The sequence below is a fragment of the Meriones unguiculatus genome, chromosome 20 (assembly GCF_030254825.1).
Source record: "Meriones unguiculatus strain TT.TT164.6M chromosome 20, Bangor_MerUng_6.1, whole genome shotgun sequence".
NCBI lineage: Eukaryota > Metazoa > Chordata > Mammalia > Rodentia > Muridae > Meriones > Meriones unguiculatus.
The window spans coordinates 71,008,881-71,022,296 of record NC_083367.1 but is presented as its reverse complement, the minus strand read 5'-3'; the positions used below and the strand labels follow the sequence as shown (position 1 = coordinate 71,022,296).

Sequence of the window (13,416 nt, the reverse complement as noted above, 5' to 3'; positions counted from 1 at the left end):
ACACAGATAAAGCCAGTCTCACAACAACATCAACAACAAAAAAAACAAACAAAATTATCCAGGAGAGTTGAGTATCTAGAAATTACCATAGCCACATGATTTTTATTTGTAGAGCTTTGGCCTATTAATGGTCAGTTAATCTAAAATGGAAAGTAACATTTATCAAAAAAATAAAAGAAAAAAGTCATAAACAAAAAAGTTTGTACAAAATCTCTAAAAGAAACAGATGTGGATTTATTTTGGCTTACAAATGTATGTGGCCTTAAAAAGTAACTGCATAGGATAAAATAAGAGAGGGCATGCGGTGAGCCCGGCACACATCCCACACAGCGAGGGAGTAAAGGGGCTGGTTTGTAGGTATCCCCCCTCACATCAGATCCAGCCCTGTTTCATCCTAGAGCAGAGAGAACCCTGGGAGTGGGGCTAGTGATGCTATCAGAAACAAGGTCTCTAAGCCAAAGGTTTTCAACTCGTAGATCACAACAAATATCCAGCAGAGCAGATGTTTACATCAGGATTCATAGCAGTAACAAAATTACAGTTCTGAAGTGGAAACTAAATAATTGTATGGTTGGGAGCCACCACAGCATGAGGGACTCTGTACTGAAGGGTTGCATCATTGGTAAAGCTGAGAACCACTGCTCAAAGCAGATGCAGGGCAGGACTGTGAAGGTGGAAGAGGTTTACAAATGTTTCCTCCAACTGGGAAACAACCAAGAAAGTTTAAGTAGAAATACAGTGGCTGAGGCTATAGGCAGTGTTTGCTTAGCACATACGAGTGTCTTAGATCTCTGATACAAGAAAGGAAGAGAGCAGAAGGAGAGGAGGACAAAGAGTAGGAGGAGAGGATGATGAGGATAAGGACAAGGAAGAGGACAAGGACAAAGGGAATGAGGACGAGGAGGAGAAGGACGAGAAGGAAGGGGAGGAGGAGGAAGAACAGAGAAGCAGTCCATGAATGAGCAAATGAACCAGGGCATGGGTTGCAAGAATAATTATAGCTAAGGGTGACTGTCCTCAGTATTTTCCCCTGAGAGTTCTTATTTGCTTTTAAGTGTAAGTTATAGAAATTGTTAAGTGTTCACAGAATATGTAGATGAAGTTCCATCACATAGACAATTCTTAGTTATTCATGATGCTAAAAAAAAAAAGAAATTCCCAGTTAATTTAAAGTGATGATTATATTTGCTTTCAACATTTCTTCATTAATCTCAACTTGGGTCTGTAATGACCTTCTGAGTTGAGAGTTTGTGGCCTTAAAAATACCCACAAGCATGCGGTTTATATTCTCGATGACCAGAGGCTGAAAGTGCAGCTTCTGTGGTTTGTTTTGGAATCTTCAGGCCAAAACTATTAGATTATTGGATGTGAAAGAGAGAAAAAGGACTTGTGGACTTCTTCAGCTGGGAAGACAGCATCATCAAATTTCCATGACGCTAAGACACTTTCGGTAGCTTTCAGAAACTTGTAGGGCCCAAAGGGGACAGAAATAACTTTTATGGTATAAAACCCTTCAAGAGCACACTTGACTCTCTAGAAATTCCAGCCATTCTTACAGTTGGTAACTTTCCTGCTGGGAGGATCTGTTTGAGCCTGCGTGTTCTGGTCAGTTCTCTCTCCAGGAAACACTGCCTACCCCAGGAGCTTCTTTTAACAAGTGAAATGATGGGAGGTGAAAGATGAGTTTCTTTCCACTTTGTAATTGAACTGCAGTTGTCCTAACATTTGCAAGCCCTTTTGCCTTCTGGTATTTGAGAGAGAGAAAGCAGTCCAGGGCTAAAGTGCTGCTTCTTTGTGAGTGTGTGTATACAGGTATGCTCGCTCATCCGTGTGTGTGATTCTTCATGTGTTTATCAGGTGTCTTCTGTCACTCTCCTTGGTTTTTTGAGACAGGATCTCTTGTTGAACCTGGGGCTGTCTGTTTTTACTGGCTGGACGGTGAGCCCCTGGGACCTGGCTGTCTCTGCCCATCCCCAGCTAGGACTGGCGTTCTAGACATGTGGCATAGCATCTGGCTTTTTACGTGAGTGCTGAGGACCCAAACCAGGTCCTTACATAGTAGGTACTCTTCCATGGAGCCATCTCCAGCCCCTTAAAATGTGTTTGCATGTTGTTGTTTTTCTCTCAATGGGAAATTTCCATCTAATCATAGAGCCCATGGGATCCAGGGCAGTCCATTCATGCGATTAGTCTGTGACCCCTTTATAAAGACACACCACAGTGGATTGTGCCCATTTCTATGTGACTAGGTAAAGAGATAGGAATGTAGGACTCAATAAACCCAACTTCCTGTTTATTTTAAAGGTTTTATCATCATGAAAATATAAATCAGAATTAGAAGAGCTAGCCCTCTGGACACTGCATTTCCAAGTGTAATCACTACTCCCTCTACAGACAGACGCAGCCTCCAGCCCCGTGCTGCTCAGAATCCCTAGGATGACAGAGCCCAGAGCCTGGCAGGGGCCTGGGGAGGACGAGGGAGGGTCACAGCAAGCCACTGGTAGAGATTCAGCCATTTGGCTCTTTCTGGGCTTCCCTGGACTAGAGTCGCAGACAACCAAGGTGCAGACCCTGTGATTATTCCCCAAATGGAGCCCACATCTGAAACCCGCCTCTTCCGGTGGGGAGTGGGTTATGGACGAGTACGTGGCCTTTCAGTTGTGGAAATATCTACCAAAGATGCACCTTCACCTGTACTGTCGTTGAAGTAAATTACTTTTTTTTGGCTTTAAAGCGTATTGTAGTTGTATTCTGGACTTTACTTTGCTGCTGAATTTTTCATGATGTTGTTTATTGAAAAGCAGTTCCATCATCTAAAAGCTTTTATGAGATGTCCATATTCCCATGGTGATTTCCTAAGCGTAGCTCAATTCAAATAAAAATTTCATCATCTCCAAAGACTACTTCGATAAAGTACTTATCTTTCACTGGCTGTGTGTTTTAATGCGGAGAGAAGCAGTGTCTAGAAATTTAGACTCTATAATGGACTACTTAGAACAAAATTGATAATTTTTTTTTTATTCCTGGCATGCCTCAAATAATTGAAGCTTTTTACAACATGGTGGAAATGACTTGAAGCAGAGTCATCACTCTGTGATGTAAGTGTCCATAGCACCTGTAGAAAGAATGCCAGAATCACACTGGTGTGTAAGTATACATATGATATAGAAATATATATGATATATATGACATAGAAAGGGAACATCATCCCATTTCAATCAGCGTGTGTGAGACTGTAGCATAGACTTGGCATATTACCAAGATTCTTTCCTCGGGCTTTCAGGTTGTGCTCCACAGACCTCAGGTCACCTGTGCCTCTGCTGAGCACGACTCCCTCAGCAGACCTCACTGAAGCAGGGAGCAGGATGGCCCATGCATGCCCTCCGCAGTACGGTGACTTTTCACTCCCTCAGCCCCCAAACGTATCATAACAATAAGCAGAGTGTCAAAGAGGAAGCCCAAAGGCATAAAGACTAAGGCTGCCTCCAGGCATGGAACCATAGCAGCATGGTGAGCAGTGGTGAAGCCACTTTACTCTGCTGAAAAACCAGGAATGGGTTTATGGGTAAAGGATAGAGGGACTGATGCCAAGGTGAAGGCCAGACCAAGCCCTGGTGAGGACTGGCCTCTCAAGAAACGAAGCAGAAGGCTTCACACCAGATGCCTGGAGCTGTTGCCTTAAGAAGCCGAGAGTTCAGGAGATAAAGAGAACGTTTCAGACTTGCAGCTGGGAAGTGGCATGCTTGCTTCTTCCGGACAGGTCAATGGTTGACAGGCCTCCTCTTTGTTCCCATAGGCTGAGGAGTATTAATGCTTGGCTCTGGACTCAGGGCTCAGAGGTCCAGAAGTAGTAGCGTGAAACCACTAAGGAAGAATGGAGGAGTTCCACCAGAAAGATGAGCAGAACCAGGGGAGAATCTCCCACTTAGAACAGCCACAGACCGCACATTCTACACCAGATGAGAAATCGACACTAGGAAGGAACCTAGGCCTTACACGGCTAGGCTGTATCCCCAGCCCCTCTTTAACCTTATATTTGTGACAAGTTCTCACTAAATTACCCGGGCTGACCGTCAACTTACTCCATAGCCCAGCAAGCTTTGAACTTGGAACCTGCCTCACCCTTCCGCACGCTGAAATTACAGGCCTTTGCCACCAGACCCAGCTTAGACGTCTTTTTTCTCAGTATTCTTTCAACTAGCTCCTAAATTCAGTCCTTCCGTTTTATGGCCCTGTAAAATTTATGCCCTGCATGTTTTTGCCAGGACATTGCTTGTCTGAGGAAGGTCCTTCAATAGCCCACTTGGTTCAGAGTATCTGATGGTTTTATAAGTCAACTCCCACTGGGGCTGACCTGTTTAAAGACATTCTTTGTGTTAATGTCTGAGACAGATGGAGAAGGAAAGGGATTATTAGCCAAAAACACTATAATTATGAGGATTAGTGACTGCTAATGTATTCCACTTTACCTTTGAAAATGTTTGTCCAAAGCTGGGTTGGGCCCAGTGGGTTTAGAATCTGTAGACACTGATTTGCGTAATAAAACAACCACACTGGCTGGCAGACATTGACTGCCTGGCTGCCTTTCCTGCCCTGTAGCCTGGAGCAGCTCTAGGGTCTGGGCGGCGTGCCTTCCAGAAGGTTCCGAGGGCTCAGGTAGGAAAACCAGCAGCACCCCACCTGCGGGCGGTGTGCCTAAGGGCCAGATTGGGGTCTCTAGCTTTCTATAGACTCAAAGGGCCTCCATTCGTTCCCCGGAGATAATGACAACTGAAATGATCGAAGAATTAATACACTTCACTGGCAATAATGGCATTATAGGTTAAAATCATAATCACTTGAAAGTTTTACTTTTGAACTTTTATTTGTTTATCATTATTATTTGTATGTGTGATGTAGTGTGTGTGTGCACGCACGTGCGTGTGAATATGAAAGAGACAGGGAGGAGGGTGTGGGTGTGCCTGTGGAGCACCTTCTGGAGTTGGTTCTTTCCACCTTTCATAGGTTCTAAGGAGGTGAACGCAGATTGTCTGGCAGCACAAGTGACTTTGTGTGCTAAGCCATCTCACTGGGCCAGTTTCTTTTCAACAAAGATACCGTGGTTTTGAGGATTTTTTCAATAGTGCAGTAGTGCTATGTGTGTGCACATATGCACATTTGTGTGTGTGTGTGTGTGTGTGTGTGTGAGTGTGTGTGTGAGTGTGTGTGTGTGTGTGTATGTGTGTGTGTGTGTGTGATATGAACGTTTATATGCTGGGTAAGGACACCAGTGTGTGTGCTTGTACAGGTTAGAGGTCAGCATCAGGTGTCGTCCTGATCGCTCTGAGCCACTGGCTCTCACTGGATCTGGAGCTCACTGGCTGATAAACTAGCTGGCCATCACATACCCAGGATCCCTTGTCTCTGCCTCCCAACACCAAGAGCGCATACCACGATACCGCCATACCTACCTTTTTACGTGGCTCTTGGGATCCGAGCTCAGTTCCTCAGACTTACACAGCAAGCATTTTGCCTTAGCCCATGGTGCTGTGTGTTTTGAAATATGTTTTGGCACTAAGGAAATGGATACTCATTGTTTTGGGTCCATGAAAGTGCTACAGTAGCTCGTGGCACGACTGTAGATACAAGAAAGCTACTCTTGACCTTGAGATGAGTTAGGCGATGCCCCTTTCTTGAGAGGTTAGGTGGGAATAATGGGACTCTCAAAGGTCCTTCTTAGGACTACCTGCCACTGATTTGTTTATCTCTGTTATGACCTTCAAGCCTCAGGAGGAAGAATCAATCTGCCCGGCAGGAATTCTGTTCCCGGTGATGACTAACGCGGTACATAACTGGTGTTTCTTAGGCATTTTGGAGAGCAGTTAGGTTGCCCACCCAAGGTTTCGTTTATGTTTGGCACAAGAAGGTTTTTCTTGACTGGGGCTGGGCTAGGAGGGTGTGTGGAAGACTGAGAGTGCACCAGCTCCTCACTGGTTTGTGCCCTTAAGAATTTCATGTCCTTTTCTAATGTACAAGAGCCCAGTCACTGGCTGTGGCTATGTCCTCTATTCCTGTGTCGCCTCGCTCCAGAGCGTCTGCCTCAGCATGCTTCCCCGCTTCTCTGAGAAGGGAACCAAGCCTGGAGCTGGGGTCTTGCTGGTCAGGGGCTGTGCTGTGCGGCTGATGAACTCACTGATTTAGTGAGGAGATTTTCCTGTTGATTTGACATAGGCATGAGAGAAAAGGATTGTCTCCCAAAGCAAGAACGTATGTTTTTTTAAAAAAGCATATTTAATATTTATAGACATTTTAACATGTAAAAACCTTGTGGTATGATTTGAATCAAAATGTGTTACACTGTATTAAAGTAATAGAAAGTTAAAATCAATTTGGGAGGGGGTTTAAAATTTGGGGATTGAGACCAGTTACTTTTCTGTTGCGGTGGTGAGACACGAGGGCCAAGAGCAGCTTATGGAAGGAAGGTTATTGGGTTCTGGTTCCACAGGGAGAGGAATCCAGCGTGGCAGGGTGGTGCGCCAGTGAGCAGCAGGCAGGGTGGCAGGAACAGGAAGTGAGAACTCTCCTCTTGAAACGCAAAACAGCATGGAGAGGGCAACCTGATGTGGCAGGAGTCTTTGACTCTCAGAACCCACCCCACGACTGCCTTCCTCCAGCAACGCCATAACTCCTAATCCCCCTAAACAGCGCTACCAGCTGAGGACCAAGTGTTAAAGCCCCTGAGGCCAGGGTGGGTGGGGCATTCTCTTCTAAACCACAGCAGAGATTGTTGTTGTTCGGCCTTCTGAGACAGGGTCTTACTTCTCACAGGCTGGCCTAAGACTCAGCAACGCTCCTGCCTCGGCCCCCCGAGGGCTAAGAGTCTGGCATGTTCCACCATCATCCTTTTGAGTTGTCTTTTGTATTGCTTCATTGCAAGTGTTCTGGGATTGCTGTTTGTTTGTTTTTCAGCTGCAATATTAGTAATTGCAGGGAGGTGGGGAAACTGGCCCCATTGACTCATTTTTAGGAATTGTTGTTGTTGTTGTTGTTTTAGGCTTTGTTTTCCTGTTTTTGAAGGCAGAGTTTCTCTGTGTGGTCCTGGATGTCCTGGACTCACTCTCTAGGCCAGGCTGGCATCAAACTTAGAGCTCTACCTGCCTGTGCCTCCTGAGTGATAGCATTAAAGGTGTGTGCCACCGTGACCCGGCGACTCACTTTTAGATTGCAAATATAAGTGGACCACGATAACTAATCATTTTCCAAGCTCCCATTTAAGATGATAATAAGGAAGTTCAAATGATCAGACCTGACAAGGACAGTAATAGAAGGATGAAACCCTGGAACAAGTATCATAGAATGAGAGTGGCTCGCTGATAATTGATTGTTATAGTTGGATCTTACGTCCCTCAAAAGTTCACGTGTTGACCGGGCTTCTTCCCCAGCTCTTGGCTGGGACTTCTGGGAAACAGCAAAAGATGGCGTCTAGTTGGTGAATATAGGTCATCAAGCGTGTGTCATTGAAGGGTATTTGGGACCCTAGTTCATTTGTTCCTCCCCGCCCTCGCCCATCTTCGCTTTCTGGCTGCCGAGACATAAGCAGCTTGCTCTTCCACACCTTTGTACTATGATGCTCCACCGCACTGCAGCTCCCTAGCATTGATCTGAAATCTCACCGTGTCGACGAACAGAATCAAAGTTTCTTTCTGTTACTTGATTATCTCAGGTATTTTGTTACAATGACAGGAAACTGGCCTATACACTGATTAAGTGGGCCTCCAAAGCCCCCGCCCTGAGTGCGTTTAGAAGAGAGAATAGGGTCAGCCTGAGCCCGGAGCGGACTGACTTCCTGCCCTGACTCCTTAGTGTTAGATTCTGATGTAGGAGTATAAGCCGATAAGCCTTTTCCTCCCCACATTGCTTTTAATCAGACGGTTCATCAGAGCAACAAACGCAAACCAGGATTTAAGCCCAGTGTGCACTAGCTCACGGCAAGTGGGAATCTTGGTCATAGTAAACACAGGGTGACGCCGTGTTTACCCAGAACAGTGTCTATCTGCATCCCACCATGTAGCGAGGGCCTCAGAGGTGGTGTAAAGGACAACACAGACGCCAGAGTAGATACCACAGGCGTCAGCTCCCATCACCCCAGTGGGCACTCGTGGCAGAGGAGAACGCTGCTTCCTAACGTGACACTTCTAAAGGGCTGAGTGCCAGCCGACTCCCAAGGACGCTCTCCATCTCTTTGGAAGGAATGTGTCCCCTGGGGCTCTGGCCAGACCTGAGCAAGGAATGGGGAGTGAGGATCTGGCCACCTGCCCCCTGACGTCCATCAGTCCTCACCAAGAAGCCTTGGTTGACCCTTCCAGTTCCGGGTCAATTTTTTATACAAGGTTTGAAGAAAAGCTTATGAGGCAGTATTTTCAATGCCCGTTAGCTTAGGTCACGATCACATCCATTCCTCTCGTCTGAATTGACCAACCATCAAATCTGTGCTCTGGCTGCCGCTGCCCACCTGTGGGTCTCGCTGGTGAATGGGCTCAGTAGTATCTTCCTGTCTCACTCTGACACGGTTGTTAGAGCCAGCACGTGAATCGCCCATCTGTGAGTCCTTCACAGCTCAACTCTCCTCTAAAGCCTGTGATTCTAGAGTGGGAGATCCACTTCCAGTCTCTTTTAAATCCATATTGGAAAGTTATTTTGTTTTGTTTTGTTTTGAATCTATGTTGTCTTGTGGCTAGGAAGTAAGTTGAGCTGAAACTCAAAATCTCTGCAGGGGAAGAACAGGGATGGGGATGGGGAATTTTGCCCGCTTTTGCTTAATATTAATAGTTTATTTCCAACCAATTGTGGTTTTCACAAAACACAACTTGCACATTTATATTTCCATATTTTTCTTCCTGTTTTCTCTGAGTTAACAGAAGTCATTAAAACTGTGTATAACTTACATAGAACCAAAGAAAAAGGAACTCAAGTGCTAAAATCCCAGTACGATGGCATAACATGAAGAGATGAGCAGCGGATAAATGAAGGGCAAACATGCATCCTAATCTGACTTGAGGGTCTGGGAGCCAAATGCCGTTCCCACCTTATAGATGAGGAGCTTGAGACCGGGAGACATAGCTCTTTGCCAGGGATCCCGCTGCAGTGAGGCCTGCTAACATTGGTGCCTTCCCAAAACACTCTTCCCTGAGAGGTGAAAGTGTAGATATGGAAAATGCTGAACAAAAGCCCTTATTTACATGTAATTTTTGAATAGAAGAATCACCACCTTTTCTAGTTCCTTGGCATACAGAACCTGGATTAGGGAACGGGCACATCCGTCCATCAGTAGCCCCATGTCCCACGGACGAGGAAACTGAAGCTCGGGGCCATCAACATTTTGCAAAGGGTACTCAGCTAATTGCAGAACTGAGACTGCAACTCAGATTTTCTTTTAACCAAAACCTATAAGCAACAAAATATATAGTCCATTTGTGGGGGTTGGGGTTTGTTGGGTTCTAAACTAAATGTTTATTCAATTCACTGAGGATAAATTCAGGTGGGTAAGGTTTCATAGGGTTGGGTGTGGAAGGAGTTGTCGCTTATCCTCAGTGCCCACTTTGAAGGGCTTTTCTCTAATGGTGTGAAGTCATGAGTGAAGTGGAGTCCTGTGTCTGAGACTGGGTTGTAAAAACTTGCTAGCCTCAGGCACGGGAGGACTTCACAGAGCAGCACAAGTCGAGGTCCAGGGAACGAGTCAAGTCACCCGCAGGCACCACTGTAGCTCTGCCCTCTTACCCTAGAAGCACTATATGCACAGGGAGAGAATAAAAGAAGAACACTAACTCCCCACCCCCACCCTGTGCCGAAAACAGAACAGATGCTGGGAAGAGCGTGGGGAAGAGGGGCCTCCACAGTGCCAATGGGAACCCACCGGGCGGCCGCTGCCTGAGGCCGTGAGGAGGTTCCTCAGGAGGCTAAAGTCAGCCCTGCCGCACCACACAGCCGCACCGCGTGCGGTGACACTCAGGGCTGCTGGAGGCCGCGTCATACCCAGTACTCACTCGGTGCACACCGTGTTTACTGCTGTGCATCATGAACCGAGAGATGCAGCCTTGAAGTAGCTTAGAGGCCCAGAGACAGAGACACGAGTCAAGAAAATGTGGTATGATGAATGTGTACACATGCATGCATGAATATTCGTACGTACATATGCACACACACATGGACACACACAGTAGGATTTTATTCAGCCATCAAGAAGAATTAAGTAAGGTCATTTGCCAGAAAATTGATGCAACCAGAGATCATCAGGTTAGCGGAAATAAGCTCAGGGAGATTAAAGTTACGTGATGCTTTATCTCATATGGGGAATCTAGATTTAAATATGTGTGTGTTTATGTATGTGGCATGTTCATGTACAGGATATGAAAGTCGAAGGCTAAGGAGTCAGAAGAGAGGCTTCTAAAGGGAGCAGAAACAGGACAGTGTAGCGGGGGAAGAAAGACAAAGTAGAGCAGGTTTTTCCTTCACAGGCAGAATCTCGAGTTAACGTGTGCGTGTTGGGAGGGGAGAAGCTGAAGAGGGACTCTGTGAGGAGCAGTTAACCAGAAAGGGGTGGAGGGCAGAGGAGGGAAGAAGAGGGCAAACGGGAGCACAATGCATGGCATGTGTGTGGAAATCTCTCAGAACAAAACCCACTTTACACACCAAGCAAATAAAACCTAATAGAATAAAATGAAACAATTCTACATAAATCATCAAAATTAAAAGGAAAGGTAGGAGAGATGGCTCAGCAGTTGGAAGCACTGGCTGCTATTCCAGAGGACCTGGGTTCGCTTCCCTCATCCACACGACAGCTCACAGCCATCCGTAACTCCAGTTCTAAGTCGGGAATCCAGCTGCCTCTTCCGCCTCTGTGGGCACCAGACCTGCAAGTGGTGCACAAGCGTGTGGGCGGGCAAAGCACTCCTGTGCAGGCGTGTGTGCCCGCAAAGCACTCGTGTGCATAAAATAAGATAAAGTTGAAAAATTAAAGGAATGAAAAAAGATGAGATTGTGAGGTCATTTAAAAATATGTGAGTGCTATGAGACACCACACACACACACACACACACACACACACAGAGAGAGAGAGAGAGAGAGAGAGAGAGAGATCATAATAAATCTTCCACCAAATATGAAATCAGTAGCTATGGGCAGACTGCTGTCCCCAGGAACCTAGAGGCCCCTTAAGAGCAAGACACCTCACAGAGATTGCCTGGAGGTGAAGATGTCCGTCAGGCCTCAGCTGGTTCAGTGGTCAGGAAACAATTCCCGGAGGCTTTGTTTCTGAGCGTCCCTGTCTGTGGCCCTGAGCAGTCTGACCTTGACCTGCGGCCGGAGACATCTTTTATTTACTTCTTCCTACAGAGCCTCCTCAGAGAGGCTGTAATGAGCGCTGTTCATCAGCCTAATGGACTCAAATGGAACCTGTGAGGTCCCCCAGGATGTTCCTTGGTCTAAGAAAAGAAACCCAGCCAACTGCCCTTTCTGAACTAGAGGTGAATGGCTTCCCACGGTGGACATTGCAGGGTTGCTGTGGAGTCCTGTAGGGACGTGGCCTTCTGAAACTCCATATCCCACCAGCCCCCACCCCAAGCCCCATCCCTTTCACCAAGCTGCCAGCTCCCTCTTGCTCCAGCAGGGGCTGGTTGTAAGCCCATCCACTCAGTTTGCACCCCACCCTTGGCCATTGCAAACCCCAGCAGTGCTAAGGAGGCCATGTCTAGCCTCATGTAAGAGAAAACCCCTCAAGAATCATACTGCTGCCTTGGAAAGGGATAGTGTGCTCAAGCTCCCGAGCTTAGAGACTGCAGCTCCTCCGAAGTTTAGAGACTCCTCATGAGACCATCACAGAGATTTCATAGCTGTTTAGCAGATGTATGCCTACAGATATAGGGTTGGCCACAGTGCAGGTGACTAGCTCAAAATCCATCAAGAATTAAATCTTACTGGATTAATTCCATAAATATTAAATACCTGTACACCTGTGGGCTGGCAGATAGCCGCGGGAGCCACTGTGAAACACAAAAATCAGACTTTTCTTGCCATACATTTGACCCAATGAAATGTTCCAGCCTTCAGAAGATGAGGGATGCTGGGTATTCCGCTAAGGAAGCAGGCCAGGACCTACCCAGGCTGTGCAAGCACCTGTCCCGTTCACCCCGCTACTGAGACGCAAAGGAAATTTTTTCTTGGGAAGCCTGTGAATTCTCTCTGTGAGTTTCTGCTGAAACGTGTTAATATTTTCTTTTTTTTAATTGTATGGTATTCTGCAAAGCCCTGCCAAGACCACAAGGCTTTTCACTGCTGTGTCTTCTCTCCTAGGACATCAACGAGTGCATCCTGGAAAACTACCCTGAGTGCTCCAACCCCAGGTTATTCTACATCATTCCGTATTTCTGCGGTCAGCACCCTAGATGCAGGTAAGCACACAGCCGTCCCGGGCAAGCGCCCGCTGGCCCCCGCCCCACTGGCCGCCACACGGACACAGGAACCCTTGCAGAAATTTAGTTCTTGATTACAATAGCCCTTCAGGAATATCAGCTGCCGTCAGTGTCGCCTGAGGAGTGTGAGGCTTGGTGACACAGGCAACAGGTGATTACCGTCATGTAACACCCACTGAGCCCATTCATCTGCCTCAAACACAGCTGTCACCACCACCCAGCACCGCAGTGGAGAGCAGAGTCAGGGAGCCAGCTGGCTCCTCCACGGTGATTGTGTGGGACTCACCATCACCTCTGCTCTTGGCAAGTTACAGCGGGTCCAACACTCTGGAAACATGCACTCAGATTTGATGGTATCTCAGAGATACCGGCCATTGAAGGGGGTTCTCAACCTGTGGGTCGCGGCCCCTCCCCCCTTTACATCACAGCTCATCACATAACATAGTGTGTGTTTTGCGACCTTTTCAATTTCTATTAACACTCATAGCAGTAGCAAAATTACAGTTATAAAGTAGCAATGAAAACTTCTATGGTTGGGGTCAGCACAGCATGAGGACCTGTATTCCAGGGTCGCCCATCTGGAAGGTTGAGAACCACAGCCATGGAGAGAGGGCATGTGTTCCAGTGATCAAGCCAGCCCGACTTGACCACTGAGCGTTCGTTACACAGAGGCTTACTTGGGGAGGCGGCATCCCCGGGCAGGCACAGGCATCCCTAGTTGCTTCCTTGGGTGGCACTGGAGGAGCTGTCGCTGAGGCCGGTGTATTGGTCTAAGCACATGTCTACAACCTAGAGAAGAAAAGGCGGCAACAACGAATCCCTCTCTGGTGGAACTAAAGCTTGTTTTCCTGAGGGACATTGACTAGAGCAGAGGGTCCTTGTCTTCCAGCCGTGGGGACACAGCTGATTCTAAACTGATACATTCTCAGCATTTTTCTTGCTTCTGTTTTCATTTCTGTGTAATGGTGAG

The 13,416-nt window shown here is 46.9% G+C and overlaps 1 protein-coding gene across 3 annotated transcripts in view; it reads left to right on the top strand.

Moving 5' to 3' along the window:
- Positions 1 to 13,416, top strand: part of Ust (uronyl 2-sulfotransferase) — a 336,745-nt gene that overhangs the window by 217,729 nt on the left and 105,600 nt on the right. For all 3 annotated transcript variants that reach the window (XM_060373474.1, XM_021646693.2, XM_060373475.1), the window contains exon 6: positions 12,328 to 12,425. In XM_060373474.1, the coding sequence (XP_060229457.1) occupies positions 12,328 to 12,425 (98 nt within the window). The remainder of the gene's footprint in view (positions 1 to 12,327; positions 12,426 to 13,416) is intronic.